This window comes from Lonchura striata, chromosome 12 (genome assembly GCF_050655825.1).
Source record: "Lonchura striata isolate lonStrDom1 chromosome 12, ASM5065582v1, whole genome shotgun sequence".
Lineage (NCBI taxonomy): Eukaryota > Metazoa > Chordata > Aves > Passeriformes > Estrildidae > Lonchura > Lonchura striata.
In genome coordinates, this window is record NC_140714.1 from 11,132,848 (window position 1) to 11,157,207 (window position 24,360).

Sequence of the window (24,360 nt, forward strand, 5' to 3'; positions counted from 1 at the left end):
GGTAATCTCTGTGTTTGATTCACTGAGCAGCTCTTACATTGTAAGGAGTATGTAACACAATTACTCTTAGAATCCTACTGGGAAGGTACTGAGGTTTTAACATCAATAGTTCAAAACATCCTTCAAAAACAAATCTTTAAATCTCCTACTGCTGAATTCTGTTATCATGCAGAAGTGGGGACAAAACCAACCTGGGCACAGCAGGGTAGGAGAGAGGGGAATTCCTGATAGCCTGATCCTCAGAAGGAAAAATTTCAGCTTGCTAACTCCACACTGAGCCATATTCATTCACTCCCAGCCAAACACCTCTGAACTACCAGTGACCACACTTCAAGTGACCACCCCCTCCTAAAACAGCAGAGAAAGCAAAATTCTATTTCAGAGCTCTCTCCCACCATCCTCTTACTGAGAGCTTTTTTTCAAATATTGACATACACATCCACAGATATATAAAAATATATCTAAGCCTGAGTTGGAAAGCTTTAGCACAGCGGAAGGAAAAATATATAAATAAATGTCAAGGTCTGCGTGTATTCAACAAATAAAAGCAGAATTATATAAAAGCAACAGCTAATAAAAAAGATTGTTCTGTGCTGCATTTTCCATCTTTCCAACCATTATAGGAATAAAATTATCTTCAGAGAGGATCAAAAACCTTTTTCAAAACTAATACAATTAAGCTTTATTACACTGTTTCAATTACATTTCTCTCCTTTCCCTTCTAGCCCCCACCACCTCCCACTCCAATCCAGACTAACGGTTGGAGGCATTCTTCTATTTTATTACCAGCAAAATGCTAGTCTTTAAGGGTCAGAAACAATCCAGTGTTTCAAGAGAGGAAAGAAAACCTGTTCTTTTTATCTATTTGCTTTTGTACACATAACAGCTAGGAGAGAGTTTCTCTGTAGCTCTGCAGCTTGAATAGGACTATGGGCAGCTCACCTTACTCCCCCAAGAAGATCCCTCACTAAAATATCCATCATGTTGTTTATAATGGTCCCTGTAGCAAGGGACATGGACTTGAAAACAAAAACGACAACAAAAGATTTCAAAAAGAGGACAATGAAGCCTGGACACAGACTTCTCCCCACTCCACTGTCCATAAAGGACAGACTCACAGGTTTTCCCTGTAATTTCCTCTTCATGAAACCAGATCTGGAGAGAAGAACATAATAGAAGCAAACAGCATGGGATCAAGAAATTGCAAAAATTCCCTTTGCGTATGAACATATGGACAACTGTGATAATTAGAACGATAGCTGCTAGATTGTTTGCAATTTCACTGAACAATCCCCATTATCTAGAAACAGAATTTAAAATACAAATGCAACACTGACTGGTAGTTTTAATAGTTTATTTTTAATGAATTGTACGGATTAAAGAGTTGCAAAATTGTATTGTGTGAATTTGCTCACAGGCATGTTTTACCACTGAAGGCTCAAAAAATGCAGCATGGACAGTCATACAGTAGGAGGGAATGAAAAGAGGAATAGATATGCCAACAGCTCCCTACCGTTTATATAATCTACAATTTTCCCATGTTCCATACTCACCATCCTGCTACATATTGGTAGTAAAACTGATTGATTTCTCAGTCTCTTTACAACCCACTCTTTTCATTGTTTGCACTTCTTTTTAGTCACATAACACAACTACAAGTCGAATGTATGCAACTCCCTGTCAGGAGGTCTAATTGCTTCAAATTGGAGAAGATTATTCTCCACATTTATTAAAAAATAAAGACTACTTATAACATTATTTCATTTTGCCAGGAAGTGAAGAACACATTACTTCATAAGGAACAGCATGGCTGCTTCTATTTTTATAGCATCAATTTTTAAAAACTCATCATGGTAAACAATTAAACAGAGAAGCAAATCCCACGTTTAGGGGAGAGATTCAAATCCCTAAATGGATTTTCAAAGGTCATTTCAGGCTTAAAAGATGCTTGACAGTGTCTCTTTAAATCATGTTTATTTCAAAGGCTTATCCAGCAAGAAGCAGGCAGTGTACTGCAGCACCAATCTTTGAACTGTTTGGCTCCCCAGAGAAAAATTGTTAATACAACTTTAATTCATATTTATAGCAAAATTTATGTTGTGGTGGTTGATTTTTTTTTTTTTATTAAGGAAAGGATTTTTAACAAAAGGAATAAAAACCAGGGCACTTGTTTGTTTTTTTTCAATTTAGCTTTCACCTAAATCCCAAGGTGAAACAGATAATAGAGTTTGAAATACCAAAAATATTTTTTTAAATATCATCCATTTAAAAAAAAACCCCTTTATCTTTCAAACACAAATTACTCAAAAGATTTGCACAGCTTTTTCATCACTTATGTAGGGGGTGGGGGGCAGATAAAACACGGAAGGCTGACAGTTCCAGGTTGCAGCACAACACATCTTGGTTCTCTGTCTTTTGGATCCACACAGATCCATGTCCTACCCCTGCAGGGGCCAGAAATAAAGACAACTCAGCCTCACCTTCTTCTCAATGCGGGCCAACTGCTCTTTATAGAAGTCCTCTTGTCGCTTCAGGTCTGCCTCCCAGCCTTGGAGCTTCACAGCCTGGGAAGGACAACAAAACAGCATCAGTAGAAGAAGAAATTAAAAACAAACAATGCAAGGGAACACATAAGTTGCAGACTAGAAGGGCCTAAAAAAAAGGGATCACTGCTCAGTACTCGTGCATGGGATTCCCCCTTAGTGGAACTACATACCTTAAGAATTGCAGCTCGTTATGGGTTATCCCTCAACGTTTGAAATGCTCTTATTAGCATCCTACTCTAACTCAATCTCTTGGGTTTACACTTCTTATTTAATGAAAATACAGAATCATAGGAAGGTGATGCTTTCCCATTCCTTTTTTCAGAACTCCATCTTATCCATGTCTGTTTTTCTATGAATCATGACAGTCATTACTCAAATTTTCTTCCTCTTACCTTAAAAAAAACCAACCAAATCCCCTCAAATCCTTCTTTTTATAAACCCTTGCCCCTTAGAGTGTCCAAAAGCTTCTAAGGATTAAATATTTCCCTACAACAGACATAGATAGGACTATCCAGATAATTAAGTACTCTCTACACATGCTCTCTATGCATTTCCCATCAGTACCCTCAGAGTTCCTCTGGCTGGTGCTGCAGACTCAGAGGGAAGACGGCTGTCAAATAATTTCTCTTCTATCTTACAAATTATAAGTATGGCACTATCAAAACAGTAAATCTGGTATTCATCAGCTAAATAGTGCTCAATTAAAAAGTCTGTGTGGGCACAGCAACAGCTGTAGCCTTCTAGCTCCTTACAGCCAGCATCATTTAATTATATTCCCACCCCTAAACTGAACTAGCATTAAGAAAACACGACATTGATGGAACTGAATCAAACTTTTGAAGTTTAAAAATAACAAGCAACAATAGCAAGAAAAGATGGCAGTTGTTCTATATCCCCCATCCCAACTCAAAATCTCTGGGGCCATGAAAGTTAACAGCAGGCAGAAGACCTTTCAAAACCAGAATGATTAGCCTGCTTAACATGGACACAAACCCTGCCAGTCCACAGCATCCCAGCAACATTCTCTTAACTTCTAATGATGGCACAACCACAGAAAATGCTGGTCCAACATGATTAAGCAGCTGGGACAGAAATATCCCCGTGGGCTCAGACCTGTCATTTTACAGCCAAAAGCCATTGCTAACGAGAAAAATTACATCTGAAAGCAAGTTGCTGTGCATGTCCTTCCTTCTGCTCCCCTGCTGATGGAAATACAGTGGGATAATAGGGCTTAGAAGAGATTTTAATCTAGGCAGTGAGAGTGGTTGATAAGCAAGCAAGAAAATGATTATATGAAATAGGAAGATTGTAGGGGTGTGGCGGGTTTCTTTGTTTGTTTTTAAAGAAAAAGAAATAATTTCGTTTCCATGTTTGCTATCCCAGAAAACCAGGTCAGGATAAGGCACAAGCAGTAGAGACTCATAACTAAATCTTCTCTGTCTCAAAGGCATATGTTTAAAAACAAAATCTCTATCTTTGCTTTAACCTATAGCTGCTATAGAACTTCCCACCTGCAAACCAGCTGGAACAGGATGGGGAGAGGGATGAGAATGAGCTGCCCCATACATGCAGCCTGACAAAAGAGAATAATCACAGCAACAATAGGGGCACCGATGGGCACTTTGTAAGTGCCAGAACTATAACCATTTTCTGGTAAGAGAACCATAGCTATTCCTCTGAACCAATCTTCTACACAGAAGAGAACTAAGCAATTTCAAATAAAATGAAACAGATGTAAGAAGGTGGGATGGTCTGTTGGATGACCAAAGGACCCCAATTCTGCAGGTTTTCTGCATAACACCCATAAAATCAGATTACTCTACAAATGACTTGTATTTCCTTAAGGGAAAAGTAAGTAAGGAAAAGAAAGAAGAGTAAGACAGTACTGACCCCTCTGCATGATTCAGATGGAAGCTGCATCATATGATGGGGAAAAAAAATTTAAAAGAGAGTAAAATAATAGTCTTATAAATGCAAGAAAGTTTCTGTTTAATCTAATAATTATGTATCAGTGCTAGTCTCCTGGGATAGTGGATATTCTGGAAGTACAAACACAATGCATGAAACAATACCAGTGCTCAAGAGGCTTTATTCTGTTTCTGGCAATACATGGATCACAACCCATACACTCACTCAACTTTCCAACCCGTGAGTTTGCCTGACATCATTCACCAAGAAATGCAGCACATTTACCCTTACAACACCTCTGGAAGGGAACACACGCCAAATACCTAATCTCTCAAGTTGGGTGCTGAGCTGCAGATGCATTAGAGGTGTGCTGCTCTGCATGATGATGACCCATGGACTGCCAAGTGACCTTACTGGAGCTGGCAGTGAATAATGCCTCCACACCCCTGCACCCTGCAGCACACAGACATTCTGTTAGTCACTTCCCCAGGGTCTCTTGCAAAACTGAGGTCAAAGAACCAAATCTGGATCTCCTAAGTGCAGACTGTAACCACACAGTGCTCCCCATTCCTCCCTCAAAGTAATTTCTCCCATATTATCCCCCTTTGTCCCACTTATCGGCCATAATGTAGGATGAACTAGGGTTTACAGAGAAACTTTGTACTTGCAACACAAACATATTTTCAATGCCTTGCTTGTTTTCAAGAGCTGCTCCTGTTTCAGTGCATTGAAGTATGCAGAGAAACACTCTATTTGTGACAGATCTGCTTCAAAGTTGCTTTCTGTTTCCCTCTATCCCCAGCTGTTATTACTAGAAACTTTAGTGCACTTTATGATGATGTTTGAAGTACAAATGGTATAGCAGAGCATGTGTCATCTGAAATATTCACTGTTCCAAACTGGGTTAGGCAACTAGGGACATTTTGAATGAATATAGGATATTTATTAAGAGTTCCTCTAGTCCTGCTGCTTATTCCCTACCTGAAGTCAGAAGCCTGTGATGTCCCAGACAGAACTGGCTGCTATGATTACAATTTCACAGGGGATTGAGATTGCAAGTGCCAAACAAAGCATCAATAGACTTTTTGGAAAAAAGGCCTTTAGAACTAAAAAAAGGAAGGAGAAGAGAAAACATGCATGATAACACTGATTTGAAAATCAGATATCAGAAAGCTGCATTTCACTTCCAAGCTGCACAACTACACTGGAGCTTGAATATATTGTGCAAGAGGTGACCAAAGCCCAGAGAAGACACCTAAGATGTGTAGAACACAAATACTATCACGTCCAAGAAGTATGAACACAGAAACAAAACAGAGACAGGGAAGAAAGAGCACACTCAGCTATAAAAGAAAGGAATGCACCCAAAACATAAAAAAGGGGAGAAATTTATAAAATAGCATGTATGCAATTGGCCATTGCCCTCTATACAAAAGCTAGGTTTAAGATGTATTCAAGAAATGCTCAAGAACCTCCTGTGATGGTGTCAGAATATACAAGCATTATATTCTTACAGAAGGAGAGCAAAGGCATACTACTAACACACTGCTACAGCTTCCATGGGCATGGATCCATGGACTGGTTGGATGCTCTTTGAAATTTTTCCTCTGGTTTATCTTCACTTTTTTTTCTGCAGCCCAAGGTTTTTCAGGTTATCTCAGTGCTGCCTTGAACAGTGACAAAGAGCCAGGGCAGAGTTATGTGATTCCCTGCCTCCTTCTCTCCCTTTATCAAGTAACCCATTTAGAAACAAACAGTGCAAGCACATTTCTAAAGCTATACATTATATACTGGCTCAACTAAAGGATTCAAGTACTGGCCTGCTAGCTGACAGACAGGCCAAAAGAAATATTTTACAAGCTCCTAATTGAGGTAATGAAATATTATTGGTTCATTCTCTAGGAACAAAACCAGACACTCCTAGCCATGTCCTGTACTGACACCAACATGCCACACATCAGACTGTACAACTGATCTAGAGCTGGGTTTCACTCTAGCTATAACCATTCCCAGATTAGCTTTGGCTTTGTTGCACCCCAACATATTACCACATTTTTATTATTTTTAATCACAGTCCCACCTCATCACCTTGTTCAACATGAAAACTAGGGCAGAAATCTGTTTGGAATAAAAAATGGGCTTATTGGCAGGGTCAGATGATAGTAAGGAATGTGGCACCTGAGAATAAACTGCAGTGTTAGCACAGACCACATCTGACAGCTACCACTGGGCTGTCTCCCTCCTCAATACTGTTTGGGTTCTAGGATTTGGAAAGAGGATATGGAAAAGACTCTCCTGGAAGACAGAAAATCCAAAAACTCTCTCTCCACAAAGGGCAACTCAAGCTAGAAGGAAAGGTCCAAACCTCAGCCTATGAATACTTCCTAAAAGCCAAGTCACAGCACTTGGCAAGATTACTGCAAAAATATTTATCTTCTTGGCAAAGCACTTCCACCACTCACAGACAAACTAGCAAGATGATGCCTAGATAATCAGTCAGAAGCAATACAGGGAAATAAGCTACAAGGATAAAGCAAAGGGTCTCAAGTCTATCAAATGCCTAGTTTCTACATCATCCTGTCTTTTCTGAGAGGAGTTATCAGTCTCCCCCAAAGGTACACAGTTACATCTCTGCAGCAGCACAGCAGAGATGTTTTGGCTGGGCATCTCAGCTTGCCACACTTCACAACTGCAAATTCTAATACCTCAGGCTTTCCCAAGTCTCTTCCAGTCCTGGTAGCAGTCCAGGTGGCAGGAGAGAAAAACAAATGCTATTAAGAACTCCAAGATGAGAAGAAGGAATTGACAGAAATTCACTAAAGAACAGGGGTAACTCCAAAATTAGCTCGCTGGCATGTTCCTGGCCAAGTCTAAAGGGAATGGCAGCGCTAAAAGGGCAATACTGAAATAATAAGAGGCAATTTTTGTACTTCATGCCCAAGACTGAATAGCAGAACTTTACAGGGAGGCTTGTATCAAGCAAGTAGCCATGGGGGAGCCTTGACTCGACCTCCACTGGCATCAGCAGGAATATCACCATTACCGTGGAGCTGTCTGCTATCGCTATTCCAGACACAAGGCCTACAAAATCACCAGCTTTTTGTCCTACCTTTCATTATATTGAAGGCAGGTGACCAGGCTCTATTTTAGAAACCAGATGCAACGCAAGGCCTTAAAAAGCAATACTGGTATAACCTTCATTTCCTCCTGTTTCTGCTACTCTCTTAGCCAACAATACACATCACCAGATCAAGTTGGTTTCAGCAGCTGTAAGCTACACAAAAGGAACCAGTGAAAATCTTTATGGAGGAAATAATATGCAATTTTCTAGCTGAACACCTTTTAAAATGTAATGACAGAAAATAAAATCCTGCATCTGTGCTCAGCAATAACAATCCGTACACGCGCAGTAACAACATGACACTTGGAATAAGCAAGATCCAGACAAAAAAAGAGAGCTTACCCAGGCATCCAAATCCACAGGCTTGGAATAAAGACAGCGAAAGACAGAAAGGAAGGGAAAGAGAAGAAAAAGATAAATCAGTGATTTTTGGAGGCTGCCTGCTGCTGCACAATATAGCTTTTAAGATGACAAGTTAAGAAAAGTTCCTTTAAAATGACAAACATCTTAAGCAATGCAGTACTGTCCCCTGTTGGGAACTGTGTTTTGAAAGCAAAACAAAAGCACAGGCACTCCCTAAACCAAAACCAGAGCAAAGTCCCCAAAGCCTGCAGCAGGACCCCCATTTAGGGTGGGAGCTAAGCAAAGGAAGCTGGGAAACAGCCAGTTCCAGAGAGCCATGCAAGGTGCTGCACAGTGTTAGAGACACTGATACACAACATGCGCCAGTGAATGTGCCAGTGCTAGGCAGACTCAAAAGGAGGTGGTCAACAACTGCTTCAAATTATGTGCCAAGAACAAGTAATCTTTTAAAGGGCATTTTCAAATGCACAAGCTGACCTACGTAGCAAGTCATCTTCTTCCATGGACAATTTCAAAGTGATTCCAAACAGAAAGCCATTTGACTGATCAGGCTCCCAGTCAGATTCCCCTTCATAGGCAACTGAAAACCTCTTGAGTGCACAGTTCAAACCTCTGTCAAAGCCAAGCTGCTTCCACCTGCTTCTTTTCTTTTGCCTACAAGCCTATTTAAGTGTGCAGACAAGCAGATAAAACAGGCTGCAATATTGCCTCTTCTTTACTTGTTACTACTTTTTTCTTACACAGTAAGCCAGCAGCAGCAAAGCAAGTACAAGATGATAAACATTTCATGCCCATAACCACCTCCTTTTGAAGCCAAGGCATTTATGAGGCAGGCACAGCTCTCATTTGCTGTCAAGAGCTGCAAGCCTTCCCTGCCTCTCAGGGCTACCTTCAATCAGCAGCACATTGGCTAAGCAGGAACTTCAGAATGGCTGGCCTTTTTTCATTATGATTATTTATTTGAGGGGAGTTGACAGGGCACAAGGAACTTTCCTCTTGGTCATAGTTCACTGCCAGAGGGAGCAGACAGTGGAGGGTAATGTTTTTATGGGATCTGCCATCATTTTAATGGCACACAGAGACTACTTCATGTAACTGAGGGATGATGTGTTACCAGATATGTGTGTCGTCCATCCTCGTCCTTTGCACCAGCTTAGAGGGTTGGAACTGAACATCTACATTTCAACTGAGGGAAACCAATTCTTCCCTTCTGCAGATAGGTTTGATATAGCAGAATCAGGTCCTTGGCCAAACAAACCAATACACAACAGGTGTTTACTGGTAATCACTGACCAATCTTGAGAGAAGCTGAATTTGAATAACATTTTCCTTCCTGATGATTTTTACAGTCAGGACAGATGCGCTTAATTGTGTTTTTACATTTTAGCAATTACAGGTCTGTCCATCCTCAGCAGATGGACAGGAGGAACACAGCACTCTTCATGGTGCCTGCTATAATTTCAGCAGGTAGGTCATGCTTACCACTAACTCTTTAGTGGATGTACATCTGCCATCCCTGGGTGCCTGAGCCATGAACTGACACATTGCTGCTAGACAAACATTCACATGACAAAATAAACAAAAGGAACTAACTCAGTGGCTCTGGACAGGGCTGAGAAGTGAGAGCAAGGAGAATGAACCAGCCCTATCACCAATATGTGCCCCGTAAGATACAATGCACAGAAGCAGAATCAGGGTTTTAGAGAATATAACACTGTTACTAATCACAGAGCATTTCTTCTGCAGTACTGCCAATACTCTTATTCTGTCAACCTTCAGGAGAGGGAAGAATTATTACTCCAAGAATAGGAATAGATACCCTTCACTGAATGGAAACAGGAAAATTAGAATGTGTAGTAGTACATACTGCTGCACTGGAAAAAAAAAAATACTAAATAAAATACACTAATAAGATAATATAAAAAGGAAAACTCAAAAGGGCTGCTGGTTAAAGTTTTGCTAACTTCCAAGCATGTGCCAAGATCTTGCAGACCTGCATGCACCAGTCTTGATAACAAGACACATAGCCTGTCCATTAATATTTCTGAAGTTTAAGCAATCTGTTTAAGAAATGAGCAATATATAGTTTCCTTGTTTCCTAATGAGCTTCACTTTCAGCTCCCAGATGGCAGCTTACATGTTTTATAATTTCAGCCCTGGGATACAAGTCATCTTTCAACACCTTTTGTGAATACTTCTGAACTCTTCTGTTTGAAAAGGTTTCTTTTCTCTTCCAGGTAACCCACCGGACAGCAACCACAGGAACCAGAATAAATACTGGACTTAATTGGTTGAGGTCAAAACACAGACAAGATATTCCTCTTAACTGTATCAGAAGCAAAAGGTTATTGAAACAGGATATCAGGCCAAACCAGCAGCCTCTGTCCTAAGGATTCATACAGACACTTGGAGAAGACTGGCTGGATATGGGAACTACACAAGTAATACATCTATGCTTCTGCAAATTTCACATTTGAGCATTGATTATTCAGGCAGGGATGCCTTCCCATATATGTATCAACAGTACAACTTCCAATGGAATCAAGAAAACAGCGCCAAAATCTTATTTTGCTCACAGGGGCAATTTCCAGCAACTCTTCCCAGACACACGACACTGCATCACCCTCACGCATCATGCACACCACTCAAGTCTGTCACACTCTGAGGAAATGCAAAAATGGCAGTGAGCAATTAAAACACAGTTCTGTGATTGGCAGGGAGGGAGGAAGTATCAGCACAGGGCAGCAGCCTTTGGCAGGACAATCCCTTTGTCACCTGACTGGAACCAGCTTCCCCCTGAAGTCCATTTCCTTGCCATAACTCTGTCACAGAACAGATTTCACTGCAGTGTGACCAAGGACTCAGGAATACAGACTACCAGCTTGGTAGAGATCTCCTACTTAAGAACTCAACACAAAGTATTTTTAGGGCCACTGCCAGCTTTGGGAGCGGAAGATAGAGTGGGAGATGCAAGAAATGAGAGGCAGCAGGTGCCCAAAACCCAAGGCAGCTGTTGGCAACAACTTTTACACTCATATCAGTATCTGAAGAACTCTGCAGCACATATTCTAACATCTTGATGACCAGACTTCATCACTGAATGAGCAAACAGTCACTTCTCCTTAAAGAAGTAATCCAGCTCTAAATTTATCATGGTCCACAATGATAGGAATTCAAGTATTTAAAGAATATATCTAGACATTCAGTATCCACTCCAGACTCTTCAACTTTTCCAGTTTAGTGAAAAATGGAAGTAGTATCAATATTAAATGTAATGAGAGTCTGAGATGTAACCAACTGACAATGGAGAAAGAGAAGGAAGAGTCACCGAACAGCAATCAATTTTGAGGAAAGGCGGTGATGAAATTGCTTAACTCTAATGCATACAGACCATACACAATTCTATAAACATGAAGATGGCAAGCAGCCAAAAAAACCTTGGCCCGTTTATGATTCAGGGACAACTGCATCCTAATACTTATGGCACAGCTGCAAATAGGTTTGCAATGGTGACCGTTCATGGTTTTAATTTAAAACAAAATTAAAAGAAACCTATTTTATAAAATCCAATGTAAACCATCTGCTTTCATTGCTTGCTATAATATTCCAGCCCATTTCTACATTCTCCTTTTCCCATCGCCACTTCTACATGCATACATGCAGTTTTCATTCTGCAGGCTGCCAGCAGACAAGGCATTCAATGGTTTTAGAAATCTTGCAGAGCATAGGTTCTCTAGAGATGTATGCTCAAGATGCTTATTTCTGATAGTAGGTGAGTAAACAACTCTCTCTAAATTTTTATCTTCTTGCTTAAATTCCTACTCTGCCTATTAGACTTAAGAATCTCCAAGTCTCTGACCAATTTAGGACAAGAAAAATAAACCAAACAACCAAAACTTCAAAGAAAGGGCATAATAAAATTTTGTATTAATTATGACTTTTGATCCCAGAATATATTTCAGACTGAGTCAATGAAGTATTTCTCGTAAAGCTAGAAACGAAGGCCACTCAACTCTTCTTGGATATTTCTAGCTCATAATCATTAATGCAGACTCCCATTACACTAGCCTAAGGGTGGCATATGGCTTTCTAGGGATAGGACAGACGGGGGAAAATAAGTTATGCATGCCTACATCCCAATCTCATTGCTGTGCCTGCACAGGGGGACAGAGCTCTCTCCTGCCAGATTCCTAAATACCAAATATATTAGCTTTCAAGTCAAACACAGTACCTCACACACCACCACTGTTTTGAAAAAAATCAAGATGGCATTTATAATCAATCTATGTGCCTCCAAGCAGTAAAATTTATGAACCCTGTGTGTTCGGATGGAATTCCCTTACCACATTTGCTCTCAGACACTACACACAATTTTTACCTGCTCCTGTACAAAACAGGTATTTGTAGGCACAGCCAATAGATACAGGCTAGCACAATAAGATGAATACAAATTTCCTGCCACCAGATTAGAAACCTATTTTTTTGTATAATTTGAAAGTTATTATCGCAAATACTATACAATTTAAAAGAAATGCAGTTGACTTTGGGGTTGCTTTTTAATACAGAAAGACTGTCATAATTACATACCTGGGTAAGAAAACTCTTGAAAGCCTTCAGCCATGGTCATGCATCCTCTGTCTGCCTATAAATTCTTGTGCAGGTGGAGAATCAGGCACACTTTCAAACAACACAGCTTGTTTTTGCCCCTCTGAAAACCTTGTAAATTTTCCTCTTTTCCCTGCTCCTTCATCCCAGACATACACAAAGCACACTTTACACAACCTTACAGGGTCAGTATCATACTGGGGGCAGATTCCAAGCTACCAACTTGCCAAGGTGCATGTGGGAAAGACATACAGTAATTAACATTTAGTATAAATCATGTGGATTCCGAAGCCTTACTGGAAGGACCACATAAAGCACAAGGGACTCAAAATAAATGGTCTGAGGTAGTCCACATACATATTCACACTTGTAGTTAGGTGTTACCTATGAAGTAAAAACACATGGAAAGAATAATCAGAGACTAGCCAGGAAATTAAAAGCATAGAAGTGAGGAACTTGATCGCAATCTCCCTTATTTCACCAATCACTTAGGACACACAGGCAGTCAGCACTAAATTTCCCTACACCAATTCCAAAAAGGTACCTCCATCTTCACCTGCAGCATTCCCATACATCCTAAGGCACAGTCAGCGTTATGAAAAGGCTGCCAATTAAGTTGTGGTTTTGAGCTGCAGACAAAATGTCCACTAGAGACTCTGATCCTTGCTTCCAAAGCACTTGCAACCCACTGTGTGTTTTAGGAAGAGAATATCCTGGTTCTCAAATACAGGCACACTGGCTCTTCTCAAGGCTGTGATAAGAGAAAATGATGCAAGGTTGCATCTTTTAATAAAGTCCAAGTGTATCATCATGAAATCATCTGTAAAAAGAAGAGTGTAGATTCAGCAATAACAAGGATTCCAGGCTATTGTAAAACTGCATTCTTTATTTTTACATTGCAATCTCCAGGGCATGATTGTATCAAGAGCAACTCACAAATCTATGTCACTGCCAGCAAAATTTTGATTTCCATTTGATAGGACAATTTGCAAAGAGTAGTTTTCCCATTGTGCAAGTGCTTAATGTTTCTAAAAAGTACAAGAATTCAAAGCTGATTCAATGACCATTTACTGGGCAATGCAACACACTCTTGCTTAAGGCAGATGGCTCAGAATATTCAGGAGGAAAGCATTTTCTCTTTCTTTGAAGGAGCAGTACCTGGAAGTCTTATCAACAAGGATCATGAACGAGATGTTGCTATTGTTGAGAAGAAGGTGGCATAGACCAGGTGCAGCAGAAAGAATTAAGCAGTCTGAGAAATTTTCCTTATGAAAAGAAAACATTTTGCTGTCAGTGAAACTTCTTAAGCTCAAAAAATTATGTCACATGCTAAGGAACTGGAGAAGTATTTATTTCTGGACCTTTTAATCAAAAGAAAGAAGTTTGAAATTTAGCTTTAAAATAGGGTGTGCTCTAAATATAACACTCGGATGACCTGAGAGAGGAAAGATTCATGCTCTATGAGTTTGCAAATTTAAAGAGTCAATACAACACAGTATCATAGAACTCTAAAGACTGATAGCTATATTTATTGTAGTACATACTAGTTACAAACACATCTCCACTCTGTTTGCTCTGTAATTATAGTTGGGACGCATACATTCATTTATTTTCTGTAGACTCCTTTTGCATGTTACACCTCCAAAGTCAATGAAAGTAATTTTAAGAACCTGTTGATTGATTGATTTATTGATCAAATAAGTTGGCCAGTGCAATAGACTGGAAATAACCAGACAGGCAAGTGATCTGATAAATATTCCTGGAGACTAGTCACTATAGGCACAAAGTCAGCAGAAAAGAAACCCTTGAAGGCTGGTTTGGGCTTCTTTTAGAATGTATATTAACAGTTGGGCCTAAATCTTTATTCCTTATGCAGGCCTGCATGGTCAAGTGCACTCCCCAACCAAATATGTTTGAGATAACTGTGCAGAACCCAGTGTTAGCTATCAAATATAGGTCCTATAACCAGAAACAATGTGAGAAGAGAGGGGGTGAGGGTCTTATACATAACTTTAATTGGGAAGCAGATACTTCTCTCTGACCAGGGGCATGAAAGAAACCCAGGCAGAGGATCATTACTCACAGTTTCCAGTGCTGGCAGCTGTTTTTTGGTGATTCTGTGGTCAAACTTCACCAAGGCTTTCACTCTGCTCCAGCTGAAAGAAGCAGCTCATGCCCCTGGCTGGCACTGAAAACCACAAACTCATCTATCAAGTACTGACTGAGATGGCCTATTTTTTTTTCCTTTAAAAACTTTAATTGCAATTTAATGAGGTTTTCAAAGAAGCATTTTGGCAGCTTATCACAAAACTAAGCTGAACACATCTTGTACTCCTTTTACACTGTCCGCTCAGTTGTGTGAAGAACTGTCATCCAACTCAAGCAAGAGGCAAATTAGGCTTTAACTCCATTACATAGGAGTGGTTTTCTATGAGGAAGAGGAAAGGCACACTAACAAAGCAGGAGGCAAAGATAAAGCTTTCACTATCGCTGTTATTTGTACAATATTTTAGATAATATTTTGGCACTGTGTATTTGGGGAGTTTACATTTATGCCCAGGACAAAGGAATTAAATGTCCATGTCAATAGCTTCTTCCACAAGCATAAAATTCTAGCAGAAAAGACACACATTCAAGTTCAGCCAAAATAAATTAGTCAGTTCAAATTCACAATCTCTCATAACCTCTCAACATTTCTGAAAATAAATGCCACTCTTAACAAAACAACCTTTAAAATAAAAACCTTAAAATGTCTATTTATCTCAGAATATTATCCTTCCTGCCTGTCATATATTATATATTACATACATATAAAATCAAAAGAAAAATCCACTCAAAGAAACCAACACTCTAATGCTCCCTTTTCCATTTAATGTTTGTTATACACCCACAGAGATCTTAAAACATTTTAAAGGATCAAGCTCTTCTTCTCATTAGTACCACCATCACGTTGCTCTGAACTGTGGACATATAACCTTTTGCACCTTTTCACTCTATTGAATCAATCTCCCCTGGCAACTTCTGGTGTGGCACTCTGCTCCTCCTGCCTCCGGCTCCTCTTCCCTCACTAATTCTGTGTTCACAACTGTGAAGCACAAAATTAGACGTTTCAAATTAAGCAAGGAGAGAGAACGAGAGAACCTTATTAAATCAACATTAGCATCAGAGTGTCTTTAGAAGAGAAACTCAATTGCAAAATATTACTTGTCTCTGTAAAGCTCTTTACATTGACAGAAATGAGAGAGGCAGCAGATGAAGTGACCTTCCTCCATCCCCACCTTCCTCCTCACACTAGTCACAGAGCTCAAGTTGTAAATGCAGGATCCTTTTCAGACCACAGCCCCCAAGGAAGAAAAGCCTACCTTGAACTCAAAAGCACTAGAACTGCCAAGTAAAAAGGACAAGATCTACTAACACAATGTTGGGGAAGAAACATGCACACACCAAACAGGGTACCAACAGACAAATGCACACTGCCTTCTCCTCCTGTAGTGTACCAACACACAGAAGCAGACTGCCTTCTCCTCCTATAGGGTACCAACACACAGAAGCAAACTCCCTTCTTCCGAGCTTTCCACAACACTGGTTGCTCTCTCAAGTCACATTACGAGTTACAGCCGAATCTTCTTTTCTTACAAGACAAAGAGCCATTGCAAGTTTTAGTTTCCATTCTCAGTCCCAAAAATCAAAATTACTGACATGATGGTGATGATCAGCATATTCTGTTCCAAAACACCTCAACTTTCAGAACACAAACCTCTAGCTGCTGACCCGATACCCTTAAACTCTTTCACTGGAGTGTCATACCATTCCCCTGTGAGGGATAATTAGACATGTCGTTAAAGACAGAAATCACCTCTAATACTGCATAGTCTTTAAGCATGACTTTTCCTTGGCATTTCTTGATGAAGAGTTGATATTTGCACCTTGTGTCAACAGAAGGAGTGTACACACCTCACAGCATTGAGCAGCACACTATGGACTTGTCTGTCGGGTGCCACCTAACACAGGGAGTGTCTTGGCAGTGTCTTGTAAGGAGGGATTGCAATGTGTGCTGCTACAGTCTACAGAAGCAAATCCTACTGAAACAATTTAAGAACAAAAAGTACATATTTCAAAACTCTTTCAACTAATTAAAATCAATGTTCAGAGTTCCAATTTAGCTAGGGAATATTACCCCAAGGACAAGAAACATGAAACTAAAGCTCAGTTTCTGGTAACAAAACAAAGCTTTCAAAGCATTTTTGGGGAAAACAGACACTACCCAAATAGAAATGGAGGCTGAAGCTTTTGATTTCTCTAGTCCTCCAATGCAATGGAAACTTATTTATCAGCCACACATTACTGAAAACTCTGCATTTTGCCAACAGGTTTCTAAGTGCAGACTCCCTACCAATAAATGGCGGTTTGGAAAGCCAGAGGTGCTGGCAGTTCTGATGCCTCTTCAGAGCAGTCATGAAAATGACCACTTCTTCATGTGACAACCATGCCTACATGCCATCAACTAAGCCCTGGATAAAGCAGTTACTGCACCAGGGTAAAGACAAAGTGCACCAGGGCAAGAGCAAGGAGGAGGAGGATAAAAAAACACCCACAAGAGCTAGTGACAAAAAGCTATCTAGGATGTTAAATCGCTATGGGACATCCTTGCTCCATAAACCAAAATGCTTCATTTCCACCTCAAAGGGCAACAGTAGCCATACAAGACTGTTTGGAGGCTTTCAAAATAAAAGGGTCAGAGGAAAACAAGTAATTTGCCATTCAATTATTAAAGCTGAAAAATGGGGAAAACAGAAAAGCCAGAAAGATACACTGAATCTACTGTCCTAGGCTAGCTCTTGATGCTGACCCAGGCTAGGAAAAAAGTCTTTATCAAAATATACTTAACTGCCTGCTAGAGGCCTTCCAGGAAAGGACCACAGCAAGCAAAAGCTGAAAATATTTTTTTATTTTTATCTGCTGCACCTAATTCTCCCCTAGCTTTTCATTGGCAGTCTGACAACTACAGGAGCCCTCCTGCCCCTTGCAAGTCACATCCCTTGCATTTGAAGGGGTTATCACATAGTGCCTTTAATTCAGTAGGACACTACTACAGTCACCAACTAAAGTAATCAGTTGACATTCATATGCCCAACACTTTCAGATCTGTCATACCTCCATTCTGAAAAATTTTCAGGAAGCAGTCAACTTATACAAACCACACAAAATGTAGAACTAAAAGAACAGGGGAGATAACATGTGCAACTTCTACCATCCAATTCTGTTTCTTACAAATCATTACTCATTTTGATAATTCAGCATGTACCAGCCCCACAAGCAGAGAGATAACTAGGTATTTAAAGTCACTAATAACTGAAAACTTGGAAAAGCTTTAAATGAAAGACCAATATTTAAAAAACAAAAATCATAAAAAACCACTACCTTCTGAGAGGCTTTATTTTTATTTACTGACAACATACCATGCTATTCACCTTCAAAGATCTGAGAGAAAATCAACACAAGATTTTTTGAGATAACTACTATTCCAAGAAAACTAAAGCACAAGCAAGATGCAACGATTTGTCCTGATTCATGCAGAAAATGTTAGACAGGATCAGGACTGATAAGAGAGACCCAAACCACAGAAGAAACCAAGATTTTCATCATCCTTGTATTCAAGCAGATTACTGAAAGGAAAACAGTCATCGTGTACTGAGGCTTGCCTGTTAATATCCTTCCAACAGGGCACAATCAGAAAATTATCTCAAAAGATCCAAGTATAATGGGATGAATGGTTACAACTATTTGAGATGAAGGGAAAGAGCTTGAGCAGCAAAAAAGCAATCCCTATTTCATTCTGAAGTCTCTAAGGGATTCAGGAAGCAGCAGGAATGGTGGAAAGCCATCCACCAAACCTAGGTAACTCATATTGCTTGCAGTGATTAACTCACTCTGGGGAACAGAAACACTGGAAAAGAAGATGCAAGACAGATGCAAAGCTAAGAGCCACAGCAGCCTTTCTTTTAGTAGTAACTACTGGCCTGCAGCATTTATCCCACTTTTGAGACATCAGTAAAATGGACCCATCTCATCAGCACTCACTTTTTCAAGCAGCAAATCCAGAATTAATATTCAAGGGTTCTGTGACTGACATAATTGCAATTTTAAAAGGGCAATTAATCATCAGTCACGCTGGTGGCTGACTTGCCAGGCTGGGATCTTTTCTCTCCACACCTGACAACAAACTCACAGGAGGCAAAAGCATCACATGTGGACAAAGCCAGTAAGTGCCGTTCTCCCTCTTACCCCAACCCTGGGCTTAGGGGATTTGTTACTATTCTTTCTCCCATGCCTGCCCCATTGGGATAAGTCCCCCACCCTTTTCTGCAGCAGTCCAGCAATGACCAATAAATCATTCTTAAGTGAGATGACCAACCAATATCCCCTGCCATGTGGATAAGGAAAGCTTTTCCACATTGCATCTCACTCATACCAGCCAAGAGTGAGGCAATGGAACTCCAACACCTACATCATGAAATTCTCCTCATCTCCCTGCTTTCCTCTGTATCTTTGCATAAACTAATTTCTTTTCTTTTTTTTTTACGAGTGATATCTCAATCCCAGTCTTACTTGGAAAGTGAATTACAAAGGTGAGAGCACAGCTCCAGAGAATCAGGTAACATAGGCAGATGATGGAAATATCAAACCTGGTAAGTGGATTTTATTGGATGAGTCAGAAAAGCCACTAAGTCAGTGTTTACTTCTGTGCTCCTATGGGAAGGTATTCAGGCAAGTTTTACACAAAACCAAAATCCCAACAACTGTTCTGGGTATCAATCCTGTCACTTTAAATTCCTTCTATATGAGCACCCGTTGCCTGATATGAAAGGTATTTCAGCCAATAGGATTTAGAGAAGAGATGTCTGGAAATTGTCACTCCTGTTCAGGTTCCCAGAAAGAAAGGTCCAAGACTAAATTACTGTAGGGTGAGTATTTAACCTCTTTAGGAAGTACAGCTCTTTCTAAGAGGAAGAAAGCCAAACTGACCACCATATTATGCCAGTCTTCTTATCTGGGAAGTGCATAAACCACTAGAGTTATAAGTACCACAGAAAACAAGTATGAGATTGATGGTAAGATTTAGAGCTTAGCAAGCTGCAAGGTCTTCAAGTGACATACTTAACACTATGTCCTTGGGCCAAAGAAAATACGTAACATATTTCTAGGCCAAAGGAATCTTGCTCAAACAGGTGTCACTGCTGCTAGCCAGGTGCAGTAAAGACTGAGAATGCATGTTGTAACACAAGCTCTATAGTCCTCCCTTCCTCATTCTAGACAGCCAGCAACCAAAAATTGCCTTCGCCATAACAATACAAAGGGAAAAAATTCAGTGCTTTTGTATGGGAAAAAATGTAATTTCAACCCTAAGAATTCAGTCAGGATAGAAGCTGGAGCACAATTACATACTGCAAGTCTTGGCCAGAGCTCCAAACAAAGGTAGCTGGCAGAACATCTCTGCCACAGATAACACCAACAAATGGCCTCATTTCCATCTATTATAAAATAATACAGAGGTTATGCTTCCTCATACCATCCCCATTTCTATCAGGTGCCTCTCAAGATTTGCTCTCTTTTTGACACAGGCTCCAGGTGTTCTTCATCCACAAACCTCAGCGCATCATTGCAAGTTAAATGAGGTGTCTCCAACACAGTCCACTCAGCTTTGTGAAACTAGAGAAGTACAATTATGAGCCCCCTCTGGCTTTTTCTGCCTTCATTTTGCAAGGGTTTAGAAATCTTTCATAGATCACGTTATTCCCAAATAGACCTTTACCTTTCAATGACACAAATATCATATTGCTCACGTAACCTCTACTCAGATCAGGCTGACCTTGTCGTCTCCTTTAACAAAATCACTCCTCAACAAACAAGTGTGTGGTGGTAAGAAACAGCAAGTATTTCACTCAAGCATGCATCTTCTCCCAGTTCAAGAGTAAATACCCTGACTCTCTGTTTCCTCACAATGACTGGCTGAATCAATAATTTTTACTGGGCTCTTCTCCAGTCTTGAAGGGTGTTTACCAAAAAGAGTCAGTAACAAAGCAGGGAGGGGGAGAAAAAAAAAAGAGAAATACAAAGAATCTTCCTTAAACACAAACAGGGTTCACGAGCTGCTGCCCAGGATCACTGATGCTTCATTTCTTGCTTTTCTTCAAAAGAAAAACAAATACTTATGCTTCCAAATTTTCCCAACTCCTACAAGCTTAATGTCTCCTATCAGCACTTGCTCACATCTTTATCTTCAAGCCAGTATTATGAAGTTTTGATAAGCTTTTTCCTTCCCAACGTCTCTCACTCCACACAGATAAAAACCACTATTAGAAGACTGAGACCAAAATCATTGCCTCTTCTATTGCCTACATTTAGCAATCAGCAACTGTCTGAGTATTGTGAGACCCAAAGCACTGCCATGTATTACACACTTATCTCTGCAAAACCACCCTGCACAAGTGACAACTTCCAGGCAGGGGGGAGGGGGAGTTGTGCAGCTTTGTGATAATTAAAGCATAGATGAGTGTCACTGCTGTGGATAATTATGCATTAGCAGTGAAATTACTTAATGGAATTAAATAAACTAAGCCAAATGCTTTGTTTTAAAGTGATTTTAGGGTCTGCAAAAGGTGCCCAACTGACAGCCCAAGAGAGCAAGAATGACAGTCCTTCATCATTCACAGAAACCACACAACCCCAGCACAGCATGGCAGGCTTCCCCCTCCACCCAGGTAAAAGGAGAGCAGAAGAGAAGCTAAGGAAAATTTCAACCTTCTCAGTCAGTCATGCTCTGATCTATCTGATGAGCACCCACACAGGGACCAGGCAGCCACTAAGCAGAGGAGAACAACTGACTGGGGTAATTTCCTAAAAAAAATAAACCAGCTCTGACAAAATGGGTTAGTTCAAACCACAGCCAACCCAACAAGTACCCATGAGAAAAAAAAAAATTAATCAGTGTCAGTACAGACAAGACTCCAACCAACAACAGAAACAACAGGATAAGTAGATACATGGCCCACAGTGAAACCACCTCCTCCCACCAAACCCATGAGGCCTTTCCCCATCCTCTCCTCTTGCCTCACCAATTGCCCACCTACACACAACTAACATCACTGGTCTCATCTAGATGGTTTCAACAGCATTCTCCTGCTTGTTAGAACAAGGACTCTCAAGGTCAGTCAGAATTTATAAGGCAGCCATTTCATCTTTTGTGCTTCTCTGGCTACATTCCTTCCTAAAAGATGCTGAACAGAGGAGATTCTGCTGGGTCTGAAAGCCCTGCCAACACCAGGGCCAATTAAGAGTTTCAGGATGATGCATATTAAAGTTATTATGGGAGGCAGTTATGCAGGCAGAATAAATCTTAACTGAACCTTTAAGTGGTTTTTATAACTTGTTTCTCCTTCTTGAAAACAGATGAAAAGATACAAATCTCCTGCCTAAGAATCTGCAGGAATTCCAGTCAACCACCAGCTTCTCTCTCAAAAGAAGATTCTGTGCTAAAAGCAGTAATTCATTTCAGCCAAGGCCAGCTAGATCATCTTTATGTTTTTAAGCTCCAAATTACTCAAATCAGTGAGAAACTTACTATATCAGTGAAGACCGACCTGAAATACTACCTTCAGAAAAGCAGTGCAGATACATTTCAAACTTCTGCTGAGAGAAACTCCATTTTCCTTCATTATTGGTCTTCTCAGTCTACACAGTCTAATTGCAGATAGTCAAAGCCAAAGAGATACAGATGTAATGGGAAATTTTTACAGAGGAGGCTTTGAAGAGTATCTCATTAGAAGGCCAGAGTGCAGGTCAAATCAGGGAATCCTAAAGAGGATCTGAGGAATAGAGGCAGCAATCTCTGTTTTGATAGCAAACATGAGATGCCATTAGGACAGGATCTGCCACTCTCTTCCACCACTTCCAAAACCAAACTTGCACTCAACAGCTGTTATCTACCCCTCCAAGAAACATTGCTAGAAACCAACTGGAGAGCTGAAGAACAAATACAAATCAGAGGTGGCTGAGAACATACCACACCATTTGTGTGAAAACCTGCACTGTCTTCACAACCTTGTCCTCCCCTCTGCAGCCTGAAGACACAGCAATGCCACAAGTTCCAGATCTGTACATTAAGCAGGAAAGACAGCCCCAGGCAGCATGGCCAGACAATGAAAGACAGAAGCAGTTTGTATATTATGTCAGTACACAGTAGCCTCACAACTCCAAATGATGACAGACAAGAGGCAATGTTTTTAAATTGAAAGAGGACAGGTTTATGTTAGGGAGAAATTCATTACTCAAAGGATGATGAAGCACTGCAACAGGTTGTGCCAGAGAATCTGTGGATGCCCCATCCTTGGTAACATTCAAGGCCAGGTTGGATGGGGCCCTGAGCAACCTGATCTAGAGAATGAAATCCCTGCCCATGGCAGGAAATTGGAATTAGATAATCCTTAGGTTCCTTTCAATCCAAACCATTATTTGATTCTGCAATTTCTTTAGGAAGCAATGAACTCCAACAACTTAGTGTACACTCATCCTGAAAAATATTATGGCAACTCCTGGAGAACCTAGAAGTCAGAAGGAAAACAAATAAGCAAAAACGTTGAGACATTTCACTGGTATGCAAGCAATTTGAGGGCTCAGCAGTTCCTGCTCCACCCCTGGAAAGGAGACTTCATGGGTGTCCCTTCAGTGCCACCTTCAGGAAATACTCACTGCTGCTTTCCAAATGATCTCGACACTGCTGGAAAAAACTCAGTGAAAAAAAACTGGAAAAAAACTCATCGCTGGCAGGCAACTGAAGTGCATATTAAAAACATTTTAGTTCCAAAATAAGAGTATTATAACGAGAATCACATCCCAAAGAACTGCAAACCAGAGCACAGACGTGCTTGTTGTTGCAAGATCAATGCACAAAGCAGCTGCTGGACTGAGCAGTGGGTTTGACCCCAAATAAGAAACGTAATTTATCTCACAGATTCTGCATGAGGCAGGTGATAGATTTTCCCAAATTCTACATTCAAAGGGATATTGATGAGGATATTCTGTTTGTGGATTATCAGATTCCCTTTGCACCACCTCATCTTAAAGGCTCACTTGAAAAGCCAAGAAACACTCTCCCTCAAAAATAATTATAAAAACCAAGCTATCAAAACTGCTTTGGTAATGAAAGCAGAAAGTTTGATACGAATTCAGAGTCAGTAATGAAGTGAAAAACACAATGCATGGGTCAAAAAAGACATTCTAATATCATTTATTTATTTACACACACGCCTGCAGAAGATGTACCTTAAGCTTCTGGACAGTGTATTGACTTAGCAGTAGATGGCATGAATTTTCAAGGAGGAAACTTAGCTCCCAATCACTCTGCATCATAGCTCTTATCATAGGCAGATGACTCGATGAACTGCACAGTGGGGCCTAACCAAGCTCAACAGCAACATCTGCTGGGCAACAAGCAACTAGAGGAAATGACTACGTGAAAGTTTGTTACTCCTTCTTATAAACATGTGAACTTTTGCTACAGTTTTAGAATTCCCAGTAAAATACATATCTTGTACAAAAAGCAGATGTAACTTCTAAACATATAAGCAAACAACAAGGTACAATTCTTCCTAAGCTTGCATGTGCATGTGGTCAGAAAAACCTATCATCTACCATTACCTGCTCACCAAGATATTTCACAGTAAAACACTGAAATTAAGTGGTATTAAAATTCCTCTATGCTGGAGAAAATCTATTCTGTCTAGCTGGTTCAATTACACCTGAAAACACCCATGGTAC

General features: G+C 40.3%; 1 protein-coding gene across 9 annotated transcripts in view; it reads right to left on the minus strand.

The window, feature by feature from the left end:
- CHCHD6 (coiled-coil-helix-coiled-coil-helix domain containing 6) overlaps window positions 1-24,360 on the minus strand; it is a 110,552-nt gene that overhangs the window by 69,682 nt on the left and 16,510 nt on the right. For 4 of the 9 annotated variants that reach the window (XR_014958144.1, XM_085590505.1, XM_085590509.1 and 1 more), the window contains 2 exons: window positions 7,918-7,938; window positions 2,481-2,564 (listed from right to left, as the gene is read on the minus strand). The exons of 2 other annotated variants lie outside the window; for them this stretch is intronic. Coding sequence is in view for 5 of the 7 variants with exons in the window: in XM_085590505.1 (XP_085446631.1) it covers window positions 2,481-2,564; window positions 7,918-7,938 (105 nt within the window). In the remaining 2 variants the exon portion in view is untranslated. The remainder of the gene's footprint in view (window positions 1-2,480; window positions 2,565-7,917; window positions 7,939-24,360) is intronic. 3 more of the 9 variants (XR_014958145.1, XM_085590506.1, XM_021532045.4) reach the window with 1 other exon arrangement.